Here is a 21,339-nt window from a genome sequence, read left to right as displayed (position 1 = left end):
GTGTAGAGCACCCCCAGAATCACACCATGTGCCTGAGAGCATCATCCAAATGCTTCTTGAACTCAGGCAGGCTTGGTGCTGTGACCACTTAACAGGGGAACCTGTTCCACTGTTCATCTACCCTCTGGGGGAAAATCATTTCCCTAATATCTAATCTAAACCTCCCCTGATTCATCTTCCTACCATTTCCCCCAAGTCCTGTTCTCAGTCACAGGAGTAAAGAAATTGGTGCCAGTCCCATCTCTTCCCTTCATGAGGAAGCCATACACTGCAATGGGGTCACCCCTCAGCCTCCTATTCTCTAAACTGAACACTTTGTCTGCACTTTAGGAAAAACAGTTCCCTCACTGTGTATCAGATGAGTTACAGGTGCTTAAAATGTTCCAGGTGATAAACTTCTATTCACAAGATCAAGCAGGGTTCTGAAACTTGGTGTTTTCAGAACTGGGCAGGGTTTTTTATTGATACACCCACATAGATACTGGTCCAGAATGTCCCTATTAGCTGTTACCAGCACCTTCTTTGTAATTTCTGCACTGACTCAGTTTTGTGTTCTAAGCACTTATGTCTAGGCCATAAAGTGGATACTGGGGTTAATGACAAGTTTGTACCAGAATCAATTGGTGCTATTCTTTTGTTACTGCTTTTACTTTTGCTAGGTTTGAGTACATGTAGGCCTCTACAGCTGGTCAAGAGAGCCCAGCAGTGCTCAGTGTGTGTTCTATGGGCAGTGCTGTGAACTGGCTAGAATTAAATGTGAGAGGCATTAAGGTTACAGGCATAGAAAAAAAAAAAATGTGTGTGCCATTAAGTATTTCTGAACAGAGGACAATACATGGTGAGTCAGAGATTTCAATGCCATGTTCCATGTGTTGGGTGATTCTTGTTCCAGGGATTTCTGGGCTGTTGAAAGATCAGCTAATGAGAGGTGCTCCAGTTGATGTGGCATGAACATTATCTGTGTTCAAAGATAAATAAATACAAATAGAAGGGGCATTGGACAAGATGGGAGTGTATGTTGTTCTATCAATTGCAAGAACTTCTTAGCATGAAAAGCAGTGTCTGATGACCTAGATGGGCTACATACTGCTTCATGGTGAGCCAACAGAAATTATTAGGTTTTGATAGATTGTTTTGCTCTTGTGGTTTAGCAGTTTTTCACAGCACTGCTGCTTATGTTTTGCCTGTATGTGGAGTTTCCCAGCATGGATCAGAGTCCTGTTGTAGCAAGTGTCATAAAACCAGGTAAGAATAGGCAAGAACTTGAGTCTTTTGCTTTTAGGTGATATTTTTGTGGTCCTGACAAACCAGCTTCATGGTAAATTTTCTACTGATATTAGTTGAAATGTTTTTGAAGGGAAGAAGTCTGTTGGAGGGTAGCTAGTAGGCCATTACTGTCCTTTGTTGGATAAGGTTAAGTGCATGGACCTGTTACAGTCACATTTAATGCTGCTTGGTGTGTGTGTGTATGTGTTAGACAATCAAGTAGTTCAGTGTGGAAGACTGAGCCAGAACTGTTGTGCTATTTTAACGTGTACTTCTAGACTTTTAGAACGAGACTCTAGACTCTTCAATCCAAAAATCCATCAAATGGTTTAAAAAAAAAAATGGTAGCTAAACAGTACTTCTGTGTAAATTTACTCATTCTGTCTTAAGATATTTGGAGCTGTGGTGTCTGTTCTTAAATCCCCACCCCCACTAGTAATTTTGCTCATATGTTACCCATAAATCTTGTCTGTTTTAAATGTTCCAACTAATAGTTAGGCAAAACGTATAGCATAATGATATGATTAACAGAGTCCACTTTTTGGCAGCTTGGATGCTCTTTTATTGAAGCAAGCATTGCAGTTTATCCTGATTAGAGATATGAAGGAATTATTCCTCTTCTTTGAGGTTTTTTCCTTTTTTAATATGAGGATCTAGGGGTTCTGCATTCATTTTGCAGGAATATGATGTGTGATTCGGCTAGATCTTAGAAGTATTAATATTATAATTCTCCCAATCACCGTTGCCCAATCTGTTTTAGCATTCATGTGCCTAATTTCTGTTTGTAATCTGATTACTGCTTTGAGCTGCTCCAGCTTGCAGCCTATTGCTATGCATTTACTGTACTCCCTGGGATGTGATAGCCTGACAGCTCCAGTCCTGTGCTATGAAAAATCTCTCCACGATATTGCTAAGACAGGCCTAGGGCTGTGGCTGCTTGAGAATTAGCTGCTATTGTAGTTTCTCTTTGCTGAATCCTTTGTTTGTGCAACCATGTTCAGAAATCCTTGGATCTCCAGCTATTTGGGAAATGTTAAATACTCTGAGGAGCAAGGTAAGAGTTCCAAGTAGACGGAAGAAACTGCAGTTCATTTGTGTGTGCTTAATCTCTCTTGTTTATATGTGTGCATGTATAAATATTGTTTGACTGGCTGTGCTGCAGCTGCATTAGCTCCTTTAGCAATCAGTATGCAGTTAGTCACTTAGGCTATTTCATTATTTCCTAAAGGACACTTTTGAAAGATCCGATTAGATGGATCTTTTAATTAGCTTAGCTTGCCCTCGACTTAGGGCCTTTAAATATACTCAGTAATGCTGGAAGGTTGCATTTACGTTTTTTATAGTCAGCATTTTTAATTTCCTATGTATTAAACTCTGGATAGTGGTTTTATCTGGTAGTTTGTCCCTAAGGGGGGGGGGGGGCTAAACTGAACAAATGGTTAAGCTTTTGAGCAAGTTGTATTTACAGTTCAGTAAATATACTCTTAATTTTAAATACAAAATTATATTAATGTGGTTATAAGCATGTTTAGTATTCTTCAGTGAAAGAAGAAACAAAATGCTGTTGCAAAGATTTTCCTTCTGTGTATCAGGTACTGTGAGGGTGGTTTTTTTTCCTTTAAATTAACCATTGAATTAAGACTGTGAAACTGTTTCTCTTGTGGCTGTATTTATTTTCTTTTGAAGCAGAGTTGTTTTACTTATTCTCCTATGTTTGTATTTAATTTTAAGACTTCCATAGTGTAATAAGTAAGTTTTATTGGATGTTAATCCTCCCACATGGGGTTTAATTTGAACAGGAGGAAATATATAAGATATCAAAACTGTGTAGAATATGATTGTCTGGTTGGATTTTCTGTGCTCAAGGCGGGTGGGGAAGAGAGAAGCTTTCCCCGGTGAAATACGGCAAAGGTTTAAGATATTTTTTAAGCATTGTAGAAGTGGTATTTATGAATGTTACTGAATGTGCTTAATAGGTAGCAAGAGGCAGACAGGCTTGTGTGCCCTCTCTTAGCAGCCCTTCTCCCTCTTCTTCCAGCAAAGCAAGAAAAGCTACTTACTTCCCTTCTCATATCCTCTTTCCAGTTTTGGCGAGGGTAGGGAGAATTTCTCTGCGGTCTGCTTGTCGTTTTCATGGTGGACAGCTGTTTCAGTGCCAAAAGCTGTGGGATGGGTTATATCCCGTTAAAACAGCTATAAATTTAAGATGTGCCTGGTTCTGATTAGCTAAGCTGATACTGAGCTGGGCTTTTTAAGTTACTGCATACCCTTCTCACATTAATGTAAATCTGGCCTCTACAGAGGATACTTATGGCATGGAGTATTCTTTTGAATATTGTAATGTAAAATACAATGATTTATATACTATTCATACTGGTTTTCTTATAATACTTTGTTTTCGCCTAGGAAGATGTTTCTGTGTAAGCTGTATGTCTTATTCTTCTCTCACTTGGAAAGAGAAAATAGCTGAACAAAGATAGGAAAAAGTTGCCTATTAAAGTTGAAGAATGCTATTAGTAAAGCTGCTTGAAATCTGCAATGTCTAAAAATGCCTATTTGCATGTTCTCAGACTTTACCAAGCTGTTAAAATGGTCTTTTTTTCTTCTTTTTAAAAATTTGTTTAGCTGGAGAAGTGACACAAAGATGTGGAAGAGAGGAGGAGGGTGAAAAGTTTTGAAAGACATAGAAAAAATAAACATTCTCTAAACTAAGATCTGTGTGGTCAGCTATAATTTTCTTTAACCCCTTTCTGCAAAAATAAGGACCATCTTACTTACATTTAAAAGTATTTTTAAAAATAAAAAAATTGTTTTGCCAGTTAGCTCTTCTTTGAAATAATTAAATCTCAGTTTTGAGGTAGAGTAAAAAGGATGCTGCTGCTTTTGAATTATTTTAATGAACAGGTTGTGTAATATTCAGGTTTGTCTCTGAAAATTAAAATGAACACTGTCAGTGACCAATTTTTTATTAACTTAGGGTCTTGGGGTAGTTGACAATATGGATGGAAACAGAAGGCAATTTGCTCCATTTGGAGTAAATTGTTAGTATCTTCATGTGTTTTACAGCAGCAATCACAGACCAGGTCCAGTCACAGTACTGGCCAGCATCCTTATTGTTTAATGGAGGAAGTGTTTGGGGCACTGGTCCCTCTTGTTTCCTCATCATTGCTTAGAGCCTGTGATGGTGCTCTTAACTGCAGAAATGAAAAAGTTAAATCTATGAGGAGAGAGGGAAGATTGCCCATTGGTTGTTATGGTTCACAGAGGTTTGGGAACTAGTGGCTTTGTTCTACATACTTTTGAACATAAGGCTGCATCTGACACAGTTTTGCTCTCAGTGTGAAATGTGTTCATCTCTGAAAGTAAGCATGTTCCAAGGCTATTCAGGAAAAAAAAAAAGGAGCTTCCAAACAGTAGAAAACCTTCAGAAATATTGCTGTCAGAGATGGTGTTATGCTGTTGTTGCAACAGATCCCCAGCTGGGCATCTCTGACTTATACAATGAATATGCAGTTTTTACAGTATTGCTAGGCTGAAGCCAAAAATTCTCTTGCTGCTCGCAGCATTTGTCATTTGCAGAATGCATCATAAACATGTCTGCTGCCCATTTTATATGCTGGGAAACTTGAGTAAAGGAATTTAAATTATATTCCTAGACTGCAGTGCTACACCATGAATATAGGATTAGAACATAGTTCCGGAAAGCGCTTATGCTTTTGATGTGTTTACTGTCTGGATTAATTTTTCAGAACTTTGGTTTATCACCATGTTGGACATAGCAGCTTATGCCCCTTTGAATAGAAGAAAAACCTTTGTAGTCTTTTCCAGTGGAAAAGGACTGTGATTAGAGACTATAACCTAGTTTCCTATAGTTCCCTGTTTGTTAAAGCATTTTCACTATAGTTTATTTTTGTTTATTTGTTTTTTTCACAGATTTTGAAAAAGGAAACTCAATCAGATTTAAACCTTCACGATTGCTCCATAGGAAGAGAGCATTAAGGTAAGGTCAAGTTTTTCTTGCCCAGTGAAGATGACTGGTTGTACAGTTGTGTCTTGCAGCTGTTGCTTTTAATCTCTTTTGTCATGGAGAAAAAGTTATTGACCCTCTCTCAGGACCAAGCTTTGGCACAAAAGAGATGCTCTGAACAGGTATTGAAAATATCAACTGCTTCCTCAATAATGTGGAAAATGTATAGCTGGAATGTCTAAGGAAAGTCCCACTCTTCACTGAGCCTTCTGTCACTGCAATCCCCATATTTACTTGCAGGACAGAGTACAGATATTTATTGAGCCAGCTTAGAAAACTGATCTCTCTGAAAAAGAAGGTGGCTGAAATGAGTGAATTGGTTATACAGCCATGCAGAGATCTTTGTCAGTGCATGGGAGGGGGACACCGCAGAGCTGGATGGAGAGGTGACATTACTGCTTCATGCAGGGCCATGCAGTCTTAGAGCATGGTTCCACAAAGCTGAGCAAGAGGATACAGATCACAGTTAAGCAAGGTGGCAAGTCACATCTCCTCTCTCTTCCTATCTGACTGCTTTTTGATGTCTACCTGTGTTTGCCAGACTGATCTGTAATGGTGCACAGAGGAGGTCAGGGAGCTGGGAACTGACTCTTGCCACTGCAACCAGCTCTTCTCTTGGCTCAGCTGCACAGAACTCAACCAGCCTTAGGCACCTGGGCTCATGTCTGCAAGCATCTTTTCAGTCAGCACACTCCTTCTGGAGGGCACCTGGTTCCTTGCCATGTTACTTAGGTGCTGTAAAGAGATGGAGGGAATAGGTGTACAAGACACATTGTGTTATCGAAGGCAGGTAGGGCAGAGTAAAATGAGAGTAGTGGAGAAGAATGTGACTATAGAGTGAACCTTTTATGTAAGGGACCAAGGAAGGAAATTCTCCTGGAGGTAGAAAAAAAGAAAAATTAATGCCAGGCACCTAGCTGACAGGCATGCAAGGGGATTTTCATGAATATGTTTCAATCACAAAATCTTAATATACACCCATAGCTTTAAGCCAGGTGTCTGGGCAGCGTTACCAGTGGCATTTGGATCAAACTTTTGCTTGCTTTTGGGCATGTAACTAGGTTAGTGGGACACCTGTTCAGAAACTGTATGCTGCTACTGCAGCAATGGATTAAGTTTGCAGCATGGAATCCCAAATGTATTGAAGCAGCCTACAATTATTTTGGAAGTTACAAGAGCTACTATCAAGTACTGCACTAGTGCCACATTATATATTGTTTTTAAGGAAAAACTTAGGAGATTGTGAAATATTGTTGCCAGTGTTTTAATAGGAATCATATGGATTCCTGAACACTGGAGAATATAATGAGTTTGTTGGGAACCTGAGGCCCAACTACACACAAATCCTGTGTGAAACAAACTTGTGGGACCTCATGATGTTGATTCCTTTTGATGAACCATGAATACAGGCTGTATTACAGCAAGCAAAGGAGGAGAAGCTCCTCTTTCAATATCCAGATTTAACAGGGACTTTAAGAAGAAATAATTCTTAAACCTTTTTCTTCATTTTGAGAAAGCCATGTATGCCTTAAATTATTTTAATGGTGAGTGTTCATAGCCTAGCTACTAAGTCCAGAAACTCCTGCTGCTGCTGCTCAGAATCTGTACCTAAATTTATTGCATGATTTGAGAAATTAGGAAAAGCAAAAGTGAGTAGATGTAGTTGTGATACCTCTAGAGAAATCCTAGATCCTTCTAGAGTTGTGGGTGATTTTGAAGGTACAATATGCTCAGCAATCTGACTGACTTTCTGACTCTGCTTAAGCACCTAAGTTGATGCTGCAATTGCTCCTTTAGCTGGGAGACTGATACAGCAGGGAGACATCTGGATAGATCTCTTAAAGGAAGAAGGGAAGTCTTGGTGAGGAATTACTTATGGGTGTATTTTTTAAAAAATCCTTATGAGTAGTGTACCATATTTTTTAATTTTTTTACTATTTGGAATTGCTTTATCATTCTGACAGGATTTAATTTTCTAATGATTTATTTATTGAACACTGACGTTCCTAAATATTCCTGCTTTCATTTTTAGAACTAATTTTGTATATGTACCTACAAATTCACAGTTGTTTGACCTGACTTTATCAGCTTCAGAGCAGTGCTCTCTCTGCTTAAACTTGTACAGAGAATTCAGTGTAACTGATACATAGGTTTAAAATATTGTGTTTCTAACGTGCAAATATTTAAAACAAGCAATGCTACTTGCAGCTTTGCATGAGAAAGTAAAAATGCCTCACAAGAGGAAAAACTACTCCATTGTGGATAAAATAGGCTGTGTATGAAAATAATAATTTAACATTAAGCAAGTAAGTAAAAGCTGACTGTGTGTAGGGAACTGGAAAATGAGGACATAAGGGAAACTCTGAAGAGACTTTCACAAAGCAGACAACCTGTGATGCTATGAAGCCCAGCAAGGGTTAAGCTTAAGAAGTTTGTGGTTATTAAAATAATTTTAATGAAATCTGCCAGTGAGTAAAGTTTGGAAGCCACCCTCACTGCAAAGGAGGAGGGAGCTCACATACAGGAAGAATTGGATGACCTTGAGGATTAATAGAAAATGGATGTAATGTAATAATACTAAGTGCACAGTTGTGCATTGGGGGTTGATAAATTTTTCTGTCACTTGCAATTGATAAAAGCAAAGCCTTGGCATGCAGGATTGAGAAATAAATATTGTGTAGATATAAAAAGGCAAATGTGTTGTAGATTCTGGCATTCATCTGGCTGGTCATATCATAATGCTTTCTCTATCAAAATTTATATTTTTGTAAGACACTGAGAAGTCTCAGGTCTGGAATTAAGACTGTCATGTTCTGGTTACCATCTAAAAAAAAAAGACTTAATGAAACAGGCAACATTTTTACAGATAATTAATACAATTTAGAGCCTGTCTTGAGGAAAGTGAATAGATGTGGAAAACTTCTGTTAAAAGTAAGTAATCACTAACACTGGTTCAAGAACAAATGGATGGAATCCTGGTGAAAGATGTTTAGACTGGCTTTAGAGGGTCTTCGGTCTCAAAGTCCCTGGAATTCACTGGAGTTTGGAGTAAGGGGCAGGAGTTACCTTAACTAGTTCACAGTATTCAAAAGTTTGTTTATGATCCACAAACATTCCAAGAATACAATTCTTTTTAAAGCCAGCAGACTAGTGCCAGTCTTGATTCTGTATGATTTTACCCTTGGAAATCTGTGTAGCACTGAGGCATAGTTGTGGATCTTAGTGCACAATAATTTAAACAAGGTTTTTGCTGTAGAAGTGAATGCTTCTATTTACAGTCTCGTGTTTATGGAAACTTAAGGTACTGCACTTAATCATAAGCATTGTGGAGGCAATCAGAGAAGCTGCTAAGTAAAGCTCAGGTATTCAGAAGTCATGTGCTGGGTCCCTCAGCACTTTTGAGACAAGTCTAAAGTAATCAAATTGACTGGAAAAAATAACCATTGGGTTTGATTTATGGCATTAGGCCAATGTTAATCATGCTTTTCAAACTCATGCTCAGCTGAAAGGAGGAGAAACTCCTTTCAAATGAAAACCAGAAGTGTCTCCAACTTAGGGTTCTCCAGAAGCTGTGTACCTAGGAAGGAAGGAACATATTGTGAAGCTAATAAGAATCAGGAGTGTTGGCAGTGTGGGTTAGGCATATAGAAACGTGAGGTTAACTGAGCTTCTGCCCAGGCTCAGATGAAACATGCATCAAGTTGCTTGTGGCTTCTGTATCCTTTTTAATTTTATTTTGTTTCTTTGTTTAGTTCCATAAAAGTGTTTCTACTGTGTAAAGATATGCTGTTCCCTGTAATGGACAGCTATTGCAGGTCTTCATCTTCTATTTGCTGTTTTCTGTAGTGGCTAACATAGCTCTTCTTGGCAGTACCTGGAATAATTTTTATAAGTGCAGTTGTTAGAGACACTTTGCAGGAGGAGGCATGGTGCCTACACAGCCCAGTTTCCTTATTGTCATTTCTAATGTTTTATTCTCTCCTTGATGCTTTCTTACAAAGGCATATTACTTATGAACAATAAAGAAGCAAATATTTTTTAGTGTTAATGTTGTCAGGTGTTATATGTTAAGACTCTTCGATAAGAAATGTTCTTCTGGGATAATGAGTACAGAAATTGTTTTTTACTATTTTTTCTTTGTTAACCAATTACCCATGATGAAAGGATATTCAAATCTTTTAAAAGCCATTTTAAAACTGTCCTAAGGAAGGATAGTCCAACAGTAAGGCTGTGCAGTCTGTTATCAGGGTGACAGTAAATCGTATGGCACATCAATACCATAGCAAAACAAAGATCCCAGGATCACTGTGGGAATTTGTATTTATTACATCTATTTATACAGTTTACTAAAGGTTTTAAGAGTAGCATAATTTTTCTTATGCCTGGGTGGGATAGTTTAGAAGCCAAAAAGGTAGAGTACAGCATCTGTAAATCTCACTTTGGTTACCTGTAAGGAAGAACACTTCCTCCAAAATGTCTCTGTAGACAATATCTACTTTAGACTATTATGACACCTACATTTTGCAGCTGAGATTTGTATATTTACTTAACATATTTAAATCAATAGTTTGTCTTTGATTAAATGGGTATTTTTTTACTATTTTGAAAAGAAAAGGTATGAAACTAAATGATCTGCTTCTCATATTAGTGTATCATAAAACTTACAAGATCTGGAGATTGGCACAGTAACAATAGGGCGATAGTGCAGAAGGCTTCTACATGGTTTGTACATACAGGACATATGTGATGTTCCAATATTTGTGAAGAATTATTCAATGTAGATTATTTCAAATGTGATTGCAAGCAGAGAATTTTGAAAGCAAACTTTGGTCAATAATATAATGCAAAAATGTGGCACAATTCCAAACAAGTTTCAAATTATGTTAGGTCTGGCTTTGTGAGTTTCTTGGGGGTATTTCTTATTTTAATGGAAAATATTTTCTTTGGTGTACCCGTTACTATCTTGCAGTAAATCAGTTACATCTTGTCTTTATTTGATTTATAGCAGAAACATCTACAGTTTTATAAACCAGATGTTGCTTTCAGCTTTCAGAAGGAGTTTTCATTTGAAGATAAAGAAGAACTTGCAAACAGCACAAAGGATATTGATGCCAACCTCTTAGCAGTACTACCAAAAGGTAAGTAAGGAAGACACATTATGCACATAAGTAATAATTGGACAGCATGTAAATTCAGTTTATACAAGTGCAAGGCACAGTTAGAATCACTTAGGCATAGATGTTTTGTACATGATTTTTCTTTACTCTGCAATGTATGCATAGAGGATGGATCAGGGGATGAACAACCATACTGTTTTAAAATGCCTTGCTACATCCCTGCCTCATGAAGGTCAGCTTTGTTTACCTAGTTTTCAATAGATATAAAAGTAGTTGAAGTTAAAAAATTCAGAGAGGTTTCTTTGTACAGTTTTATTAATACTAAATTCAAAGGTATTAACTTGGCTTGTATTGTATTCATAGCTCTTTCCAGTCCCCTTTGGTGTACAATTACTACACTTGTGTGACCAGCTGACTACACACTGAATTTTAGTCTTGCATGCAAAAGGACCAGCACTATCTATGGGTTTTGGGATTAATATTTTTTTTTAAATTTCCGTGTTAGTCTGAATAACTTATGAAGAAAACAGTAGTTCTATCTGAGGGGAGAATTAGCTTGCATTATTTAGAGGAAATCACTATCTGTTTGGAAATAGTTTCTGACCTGAAAAACCATGTGTAACTGGCATAAAGATGTTCCATTCACTCAGGATGTTGTGGATCTCAGAACTTTGGTTAACAGTATGTGTGTGTTCTGATGGGATTTTTACTTTTTGCGAGGCTAGATGAACAAATCCCAACATAAAGGAGCTGGCTCGCTCTTTTGATATCATTTGTTGAAGAGCTCCTTTAGAAAGGAGGCCTTCTTCCAGCATAAAATTTGAGCAACTTTTAAGTGATGTGCTTGCTTTTATAGTATAATCATTACAGGTGTTCAGAAAGATACTTCATTGACACAATGATGGAGCAGAGTGATATGCATTTATACAATACAGACTACAGTAGTCAACTAGTAGCTAAGAATACATAGCTCCTTGTTATTCCAAATACTTAGCCCTATAATCATGCTAGCCAACCAGTTATTTGAGAGCCTTCACTTGAGGAACCTTTTCTGTAAGTTGCTTCTCAGTGCACTAATTTCTATTCCAAGATGTCTCTGTTTCCTAAGAAATTATTCTTGTAAGACATCAGATTTAGTGTGTACAAGACTTCAGAAAAGTTAGTAGTGGGAGCTGGTGGTTACATTCTGGGAGGACTACTTAAGGTTAAACATTTATGGAAAATCCAGGTTATTTGTCCCATCTAGGGCCCAACTTAGATACAGATTTTCACCTGTTGGAAAACCAGGGATTATTTTTAATTTTTAATTGATACAGACTGAATTGAGATTCAGAGAATCTAGCTGAAGTCTCACATTTCTGCCTGCTGTGAAGCACTGAACATGTGAGTATTCCTTTGCTAGCATAAACAGAAGATAAATGCTTCTCCATCCTTGTTTGTAGACCATCATCCTCCCAGGTGAGGAAAGGAGGAGAAATGACAGAGAGCTGCTTGAAAGAGTCCAGCACAGTCCCAGATGATGATGGGAGTGGAAAATCTCCCTTCTGAGGAAAGGCTGAGGGAGCTGGGGCTCTGCAGCTTGGAGAAGAGGAGAATGAGGGGCGACCTCATTAATGTTTATAAATCTGTAAGGAGTGAGTGCCAAGAGGATGGTGCCAGGCTCTTCTCACTTATGACCAATGATAGGACATGAGGCAATGGATATAAGCTTGGGAATAAGAGGTTCCATATAAACATGAGGAGACATTTTTTTACTGTGAGGGTGGCAGAGCACTGGCACAGGCTGCCCAGGGGGTTGTGGAGTCTCCTTTTCTGGAGACATTCAAAACCTGCCTGGATGTGTTCCTGTGTGACCCTGCTCTGGCAGGGGGATTGGACTCTATCTTTCGAGGTCCCTTCCAACCCCTAACTTTGTGATTCTGTGAATAAGGCTGGTAGGCTTCCCTGTTGCATTTAAATTTCCTCAAAATGAAATTAAGCCTCTGGCAGTTAAACTTTTGATCTACGTCCATTCGGGCTTCACAAGCTCATTCTCTGCCAGGGACCTTTGGGAGACTTTTACAGGTTCTGTATTTTAAAAATAAAACTGCTATCATATGTCTGTAACTTTATCCACACACACCCTTTGGCGTTATCAGAAGGCTTTCAGGAAAAACATTATTTGTATTTCTGTAACAAATTTTTCTGAAGAATTTCTGACTTCTTTAAGAAATCTTTCACTTTAAGGAGTTTTTGAACATGTTTATATGCTGCACTCCAAATGTACCTTTTGTTTTTTATTCTGAGACAAGACATAGGACTGCTTTTGCTAAATGCTGATATAAGGTAAATTCTACTTAGGAGGTCTACACTTTACCAAAATTAAGATGTCCTGACAGTCTATCTTTGAAATGGTGTAGTTCCTGATGGTAATGTGAAAGATCATCCCATGAACAGATTGGAAATTGGTACCAAGGTATTAAAATTTCAAACTAAAAAAGAGAAACCAAATCATCTAAGCTTTTCTAGGGCCAACCAGTGTCCTTAGAAGTGAAATCTGGCCTTCACATTTAGAAATCAAATATTTTATGAAGCAAAAATTTATCAGTGAGGTAAGAAGACTTCCTGCCTCTTTTTTTTCTTTTTTTTTTCTTCTTTTTTTTTTTTTTTTCTTCCCACCTCCCAGAAGAATATTGCTGAAATTGTTTTCATGAAAAAGCTTTGCAGATATTGGCCCACCTAGCTGAAAATACTGTCTGGAATCTCAAGTGTGGAAAAAGTGTAAGGCAGCATAGAGTAGTCCCATGCTATTTTTGTCCCATCTTGTTTGGGAAGGTGTTGGAGAGATGCTTCATGAGACCAGTGCTCTTTTTAGGACTGCAAAGCAGTAGTAGAATCTCTGGAACTTCAGCTAACACATAGCAGGAGGGTGCTGAGCTAATGTTGCTGGGAGTTCTTTAGATGATCCACATTTCTTGTACGCAGGCTATTATAGTCAAATTTCCTTTTTTGGGGGGGTGGAAAACCAACCAACAAATAAAAAACCCATGATTGGCATATGAAGCTGTACTTAAAAACTCAACGTAAGCTGTGTGAAAGACTTGTTCCCTGATGATGGTTTCAGAGACTGTGTAAATCAATAACTAGGGAAGAAAAATTATTAGGATGTGCATGGAATGTGATTTTATTAACTGTGAGCTGTGAAGGCCCTTGACCTGTCCGAAATGACAGAACAGTTATGGGATTTATTTTGACCATTTTTGTATGTACGGCCAACAGACGGAACAGAAGAACTCTAATAGCCCAAGGACCAAACATAAAAAGAAGTAGATTTGGTAGAGATGAGAGCAAAGTATCTATGAGAAATTATTTTCATTGGTGTTAATGTGAGATGACAGCTGGTTTCATATGGATATGTTCTCTGTTAAATACAGTTCCACTGCTTCCACAGCTTAAGGATGCAGGGCAGCAGGGGAACTGCTTGTGCATTGAGAGAAGTCTATAGAAATTTAATGTAAGGACTCTGCTTTGGTGTTGGTTCAGGTTGCCAATTTTGCATTACCTGAGTCTGGTTCCCATCCATTTCCAGACACTTGTGCCTGGAGCTTGCTTTAGTGGCCATCTTGCACTGTCTGCTTGGTCAACAGTGTAGGCTTCAATCTCCCTTGCTGAAGCTGCTGAAACCAGGCCTGGAAGAGGTGTCACTTGGGCTAGCACTGTTAAGTAGCTGCATACCTAGTTACTCTGCACTGCTACTTTCATCAAACCTGTGCATATTAGATTTCTTCATGGCATGATTACACTCTAAGCTAATCTGTCATGAGAAATTGAAGCCTATAGCTTGAGTCTACTTTCTATAAAAAATGCAGACTAAAAGTGTTGTTTTGCAGATTGGCCCTGTGGGTTTCTTTACCCTGTTACTCCATATATTCTTTTCTGTAGCCTCAGATCCTACATCCATACCTTGTTCAGTTGGTACTCTGAGTAGTCATGATCAGAATACATTAATTATTGCTGATTGAAGACATTTTACCTGGAGTCCTGGTGGCTTTTCAGCACAAGGTTGATATATGAGAGCCAGTGTCAATGGTATCAATCTGAATTTAGGAGGTATGAGCACTGATGTTGACTACAGCAAACTTCCTGTACGTGTCAGCTAAGCTAAAACCCCAACCTTACTATGCACGTAAGTTTTTGCAGGAGAGGAAAGGGAGAGGAGTGTCTGACCTTCAAAAAGGTGGTGTTTCAATAATGTTTATCTTGTAAGTAGAGTGATGAAATCTGGTAGGGGAAAAAGCTCACAGACTTATTTCTGCAGTTGTGTGGAACAGTGTCTGCTAAGACACTCCTGACTCATCAGGCATTTCTGATGGCAATCTAGGACTGAATTAGCAAGCTGTAGCCTTTAGCTTGCTTTAGGTTTTGATCCCTGGGCCAACAAGATCAGAACCCCAGAGGTGCATTGCATCAGAAAGGCACATGCAGTTTTTAGCACCACATCTTTGCCAAGGCAATGCTGTGGGAGGGAGGGTGGGCAGTGTGTGTGTGAGGGGGTATGAGGCTCTACCCGTGCTCCACCCCCCAGCCCACTGCATCCTTTGGCAGCCTGGATAGCAAGAAGTCACACCACACTTGTTTATGTAGTACTCACTGCTCCAGTGTGGTTAGAAAACATCATTGATAACTGTGCACATATGTATATATATTATATATAGGGATTACTTCATCTATCAGGCTTCCTGTTCGCTCACTACCATTTTGTGAGCTGGAACAGCTGTCTGCTAGCCTGTAGCACCACCAAATAGTTCAGGGGAAGAGAAGGAAAGTTATCCCAATTAAAATAATAAGGGAAAATTAGCAACGTAGAAAGTGATTAACCATGCAGGAATATCACAATAATTTTCATTCCAGCCATGACTCACTTGGATTCTTGGGATTTGCTTAATAATGTAAGAGGGAGGAAGAAACAAAAGAATACAAGGCACTGTTTCTCTTTAAACTTAGTCAGTTTCCAACCTTAGTGTGACAAGGTAAGCAGTAATTCCATACTACCTGGTTTTGAAACAGGCTACTATAGCATGTCAGCTTTGCCTCAGCCAATCAAAATACAACTTGCCCAGTTTTTTCTAGATATTGAAAATTACTTACTATAGCAGATTCTAGCTTAGCCTGTGCTAACTACCTGGAGAGTTCACACCTGTATGCTGCCAAATGCACTTCTGACAATGCAAGCTTAACTAGGATAATAAGGAACATGCTTGTTCCCTAAGAAAAGCTATTTCAAACCTCTCAAATTTGACTATCTTCTTTCTTACTTTAAAGCCTTTTAGCAAGCTTCTGTGAGTTTCTGAAACTTAGTAGCTAACAAACTGTATAATCTTTTGTTGTCTCAGTTTCAGAATTAAGAAAACTGTTTGAACCAAACAACCAAGATTTTTTGGAAATGAAAAGGTAAAAACATAGTGTCTTTGGCACAACAAAACACATAGCTTGTTTTGTTACCTCCTCTTAGAAACTCTCCCCTCAGATCTTCAAAATGCCTGGTTTGACATTTTCCACATCTTTTTCAGAAAAGAGAGAATAGCTAGACGCTTAGAGGGAATTGAAAATGATGCACAACCTATGCTTCTACAGAACTGTCCAGGATCAGTCACGCACCGTTTACTAGAGGAAGATACACCAAGATACATGCGTGCAACTGATCCATACAGTCCCCACCTAGGTAAGTAGCATATATCAGTTAATCTTCCATTACTGGATTACTTTGTATTTACTGCCCTGTCATTTGTGCAGTACGTGGAGAAGAGTTTTATAGAAAAACTGTGGTGAGGGTTTTTTTAAGCTTGCCTTTTAATTCCCCAGTTGCCTTATTTGATTAGTTATGCTGTTTTAATGCAACAGGGATTTGATATGAAACTCTTAAAGAATTATGACTAATGCACATTTCTTAATTATTTGTTATGTGGAAACGTGAATGTAAAGATGTAATGTGTCTGTGCAGTCACTTTAATTTGTAAGGAAATGGGAAGCTTTTAGTTCTCTCAGTGTGAATGGTAGGTAGGGTACTTAGGGTTTTGGGGTGGACTTGCTCATATGTGTTGTGCTTCTGACAGGAAGATCAAATGAAGAGGAGGAAACTTCAGATTCTTCTGTAGAAAAACAACCCAGATCATCCAGATACCGAGCAGAAATCACAGGAGGTAATACAGAGCCTTTGTACAGTACAGGAAACATGGATGTCCAGGAACTAGAGTCAAAAGCAGAAAGAATAGCAAGGTACAAGGCAGAGAGGCGACGCCAGCTGGCAGAGAAATATGGATTGTCTCTTGATTCTGATTTGGATTCTGACTACTCATCCAGATACACACGGGCAAGGAAAGATCCCAACAGTGTGGAAAGAAAGGGAATGAAGAGTGAAAGGCAAGATGATGAAAACAAGGACTGTGGCTCCTTGTATTTGTCCAGGACTGAGGCAAAGGAGTCAAAGAGTGTGATTTCTGAATCCAGAGAGTACTCCAGCCATGAAAAAGATGGTGTTCCAGATAAAGACCTCTCAAATGAAAAGACTGATAGGAAAGCAGATGATGACAGTGCCATTAGACAGGCTTCTGACCTTTCAGCAACCTTGGATAGTTCTGTCTCCCTTTCACTTTCTGGACAAGAATCTTCCTCCTATAATGAAGTGCCAATATCACCAAAGCAAACCCCCAGAGAGTCCCTTTCTTCACCAAAGCGGGCAGCCTCACCAATCCATTTGCAGAATGACCAGCCCTTGCACAGTAACATCAGACAAAGGTAAGCATGATTTTAATTTTTTCTTTATACAGTAGGTTCCTTTACCTTAATCACCTGCTGCAGCAGTGTCTACAGTATTTATCAGGCTGTATTTACTACCCTTGAAGAATGTATGTAGTGGCTTTGGATGTCTGAGCTGGATTGACTGAGTTTGTTGAATCATAGCGTACTTCTAATGCAGGAAAGTGAGTATCTATTTCTGTGATTGGATGTGTCCTTGGTTTCACTTTATATTTATAGAACTAGTGCTAAATTTAGGCCTTTCCTGCAGTGGAAGTAGAATAACTGATACTCTAAGATATTTACATAAACTAGGAATTGAAGCAGTTATGGTTCTAAATCTGCTGCCTTATTTTTTTAATATAACCTGTTAAAGCAAGTCTAACTTTTTTCCTCTATATCCTGTATCTGTTTGGGTGGGGGTTTCCAAGTAAAGGCAAATTGTTTCTCAGTGAAGATTTATTTAAATAGTTTCTGCCAAAATACATCTCTGAGTTAAAAGTTCAAAAGTGTCTTAGGTCAGTTGAAATAATAGCTGATTTGCTTTTTCTGCTGTGAAAGTGTAAAAATTCTTGAACTGCAATAGTTAATCTTTCAGATAATATTGAGGCATGTGTGTGAACATCGAGATAAGATAAAACTCCTTGCTGAATTTGGAAAATGTAGCCTCCCTCATAGTATGCTGGATTTCTTCATATTTATCAATTTTACCCCAGTAATTGTGTAACCAGTTTCTCCCAGAAGGGAAAAAAAATAGCTTTTACTAATTTCACATTGTAGTTTCAAAGTGTAGTGCAAAACCGGACCGTCAAAGTATTTTCATGACTGAAAACAATGTGTTTTGCAAAACAAAGTATTATTTTTCTCTAAGGTGTAATTCTTTACTTTCTAGGGAAAGATAGGTGGAAAATAATAACTGTAAAAATTGTTTCAGCTAAAGGTTATGCAAATTGTAATGAATTAATTGTAAAAGCATTTGGAATAAGGGTTCTGACTGTTTCTAAAAAACTGAAATGAAGTGGTATAAACTAAACCATTTACACTTCTTGGCATTTTTTGCAGTTTGTTCAGAAACAAGCTACCTTGGCTGGACTTCTTTATCCTTCCCGTCAAAATCACAAAACTTGACTCTTATTTTTGTGGCCTTTCTTGTTAACTCATATAAACATACCTTGACATTTGAATGAGGAAGCAATCCTGCACATCAAAGGTTAATGAGCTGGTTGATTAAGTCATTATTTACAGTGCCTGTAAACTGCTCAGTTGTACTTAGCCTTCCTTTTTGTTTCACTTTATTGCACAGGACACACCACTAGTAGTCTCTGAATATTTTTCTCTCAGGTTACTCCTAATCCAGGTCACCTTTTTTTGGGTGTGAATGTATGGCTGTATGAGCTATCACTGGACTCTCCCAGTTAAGCCAAATCTTTGAAGGAATGTTTTAATTTCAAAAGAGCCATCAGAAGGAAAGTAAGTCAACATACTTAACAAGTCTGATGACTTTTGGTTTATTTGTAGAGCTTACAAATCTGCCACTGCAGTAAGGAGAATAGTCAACACAAGGGTCTTCTGAGACCAGCGTTGTACTAAAACTCCCTGAGCTGACTAGGTTATTTCAGGCTCCATGAGGCTTGTCCCTGAATCAGTCTCAACTCAAACACTACAAAATACCATCCCTTATCTTAAAATGGTCAATTGGGGATAAATCTCTTGACTAATCCAATTAGTGTTAGTAAGGGATATTGGAGCAATGGACCTTTGGTAGGCTGTTTTCTTCACTTTATGAGGTAAAGGAAGGGGCAAAACTTTCAGCCTTAGGAAAGCAAAGAGAACAGCCCATCATTATAGCCAAGAATGTGTCTGCTGCAGTGTAAAAAGGGGCTTTATTTTCTTTACTGTCATAAAGCAATCCTGGTCTCTGTTTCTGTAAAGGGAAAGCAATGAAACACTGAACAATGAGATGCCTTCTAGGTTGTTCTCTCTCGCAACTCCAGAGAAGCTGCAGTGCCTGCAGCAGTGGTGGGAAGGGGGTTGTCCTGTTGGTGAAGCAGTGTGATGACCAGAGGGAGACACCTGAATCCACTTGGATTTCTAATGGAGCTCTACAGCTTGAACACATGTAAGATTGGCAAGTGGGAAAATTTAAAAAAAAACAAAACATCAACCACTTGGCTGGATGGCCAGGCCCAATGAGTTGCAATAAATGGAATTAAATCCAGTTGGCAGCTGTTTGTTAGTGGTGTTCCCCATGGGCTCAGCACTGGGACCAGTTCTCCTAATGAACTAGACAAGGGCATTGAGCACACTTTCAGTAAGTGTGCAGATGACACCAAGCTGAATGGGAGTCTTGATCTGCTTGAGGGTAGGAAAGCTCTGCAGAGGGATCTGGATAGGCTGGATTGATAAGCCAGTTGTATGAGGTTCATGGCTAAGTGTCAGGTCCTGCATTTGGGTCACAACCACCCCCTGCAATGCTACAGGCTTGGGGAAGAGTGGCTAGAGAACTACCCCATGGAAAAAGATCTTGGGGTGTAGGTCAACAGCCAACTCAATATGAGCCAGCAGTGTGCTCAGGTGGCCAAGGCAGCCAATGGCATCCTGGCTTGTACCAGAAATAATGTGGCCAGCAGGAGCAGGGAAGGGATCGTGCCCTTGTACTCATCACTGGTGAGGCTGCACCTCAAATACTGAGTTCAGTTCTGGGCCCCTCACTACAAGAAGGACATCAATGTGATGGAGTGAGTCCAGAGAAGGGCAGAAAAGCTGGTGAAGGATCTTGAGAAAAAATCTTATGAGGAATGGGTGAGGGAACTGAGGTTGTGTAGTCTGGAGAAAAGGAGGCTGAGACCTTATAGCTGTCAACCAGAAAAGAGGTTGTAGCAAGGTGAAGGTTGGTCTCTTGTCCCAAGTAACAAGTGACAGAACAAAAGGAAAGAGCCTCAAGATACACCAGGGGAGTTTTAGATTATTTTATGAATATTAATATACTAGGAAAAATATGTTCACTGAAAGGGTTGTAAAGCACTGGATATGACTAGGGCAGCGATTGAGTCGCCAACCCTGGAGGCATTTAAAAAACACATAGGTGTGGTACTTAGGAACATGGCTTAGTGGTGGACTAGGATAGTGGATTAGGCAGTGTACTAGTTGGGCTGGTAATGGTTGGACTTAAGGTTGATCTTTAAGGTCTTTTCCAGCCAAAATGATTCTATAAAACAGTTACAAGTTCACACCAAGCAGACTGAAGGCATTATCAAACCATTCGCAAATTCCAACTATTTCTTTTTAAAGTTGCCACTTCTCACATTACCTATTTTTAAATTAAAAAATAATTATTTATCTTCTGTCCAAGTTTTGCAATATCTTTAAGGGAAAAGTAGTTTTAATGGGAACATAACTTTTGACAAATGAAAGAATACACATCCCTACAAGAACTAATGCTGTGTGAAGTCAGCTGTGTTTGGTGAGACAGGTACCTTCCCCCTCCTCTTTTTGGGGACATAGGTGTTCTCCATTTCTAGATAATGAAATGGTAGGATATATTTTCAGCTGAATTCTCAAATTAGGACAGTTCTAGACTTGTCATTAGACTCTAGTCACTTCGTGACTCCATCACGTTTCTGATAAAGCTGCTTTTATTTCTCTGCTCTACATCAGTGCCATTATAGCTAATGAGAAGCTGGGGCAAAAGCAGGAGGAATAAGTCATAACTTAATACAAATTGCGGTCTGCATTATCACTAATTTCAGATTCTTTCTGGATAAGGCTTTGGTCAGCATTTGCATAAAAAAAGGTTTCCCACAATTGCTGTCTGTCTTATCTTTTGAAGGAAATAATCTACACCCACCAAGTTGTGGTGTAGCTCTTACAACAGCCAAGAGTTTAAACTTAGGATTTGGTGGCTTGTTTGGATATGTGTGCCAGAAGTAGGTGGTATTTCAAAGGTCAAGTTACCAAGTGCCTGTTCTACATTTTAATACTGCTGAAAACTTCAGTGCCAGTGAGTACTCACTGATGTGATATTCAAAGACTTAAGAATACACTCTTGTAAACTCTTGTCCTTGTTTCTGAGTGTGGAAGGAGTCATTGCCTATTCCCAGGTGGTCTGTTTGAAGTTACTCCATGGTAGTTTCCTATAAGGCCATTTGCACAAGG

The 21,339-nt window shown here is 38.8% G+C and overlaps 1 protein-coding gene across 4 annotated transcripts in view; it reads left to right on the top strand.

The window, feature by feature from the left end:
* The window catches only part of SVIL (supervillin), a 137,771-nt gene that overhangs the window by 62,708 nt on the left and 53,724 nt on the right, over window positions 1-21,339 (top strand). For all 4 annotated transcript variants that reach the window (XM_030446430.1, XM_030446432.1, XM_030446429.1 and 1 more), the window contains 5 exons: window positions 5,200-5,266; window positions 10,340-10,431; window positions 15,783-15,840; window positions 15,960-16,111; window positions 16,503-17,184. In XM_030446430.1, coding sequence (XP_030302290.1) covers window positions 15,833-15,840; window positions 15,960-16,111; window positions 16,503-17,184 — 842 coding nt within the window. In that variant the 5' untranslated portion in view covers window positions 5,200-5,266; window positions 10,340-10,431; window positions 15,783-15,832. The remainder of the gene's footprint in view (window positions 1-5,199; window positions 5,267-10,339; window positions 10,432-15,782; window positions 15,841-15,959; window positions 16,112-16,502; window positions 17,185-21,339) is intronic.

This window comes from Calypte anna, chromosome 2, assembly GCF_003957555.1.
Source record: "Calypte anna isolate BGI_N300 chromosome 2, bCalAnn1_v1.p, whole genome shotgun sequence".
Classification (NCBI taxonomy): domain Eukaryota; kingdom Metazoa; phylum Chordata; class Aves; order Apodiformes; family Trochilidae; genus Calypte; species Calypte anna.
Note: the sequence above shows the minus strand (reverse complement) of the source record. Positions and strands in the feature narration are given on the sequence as shown.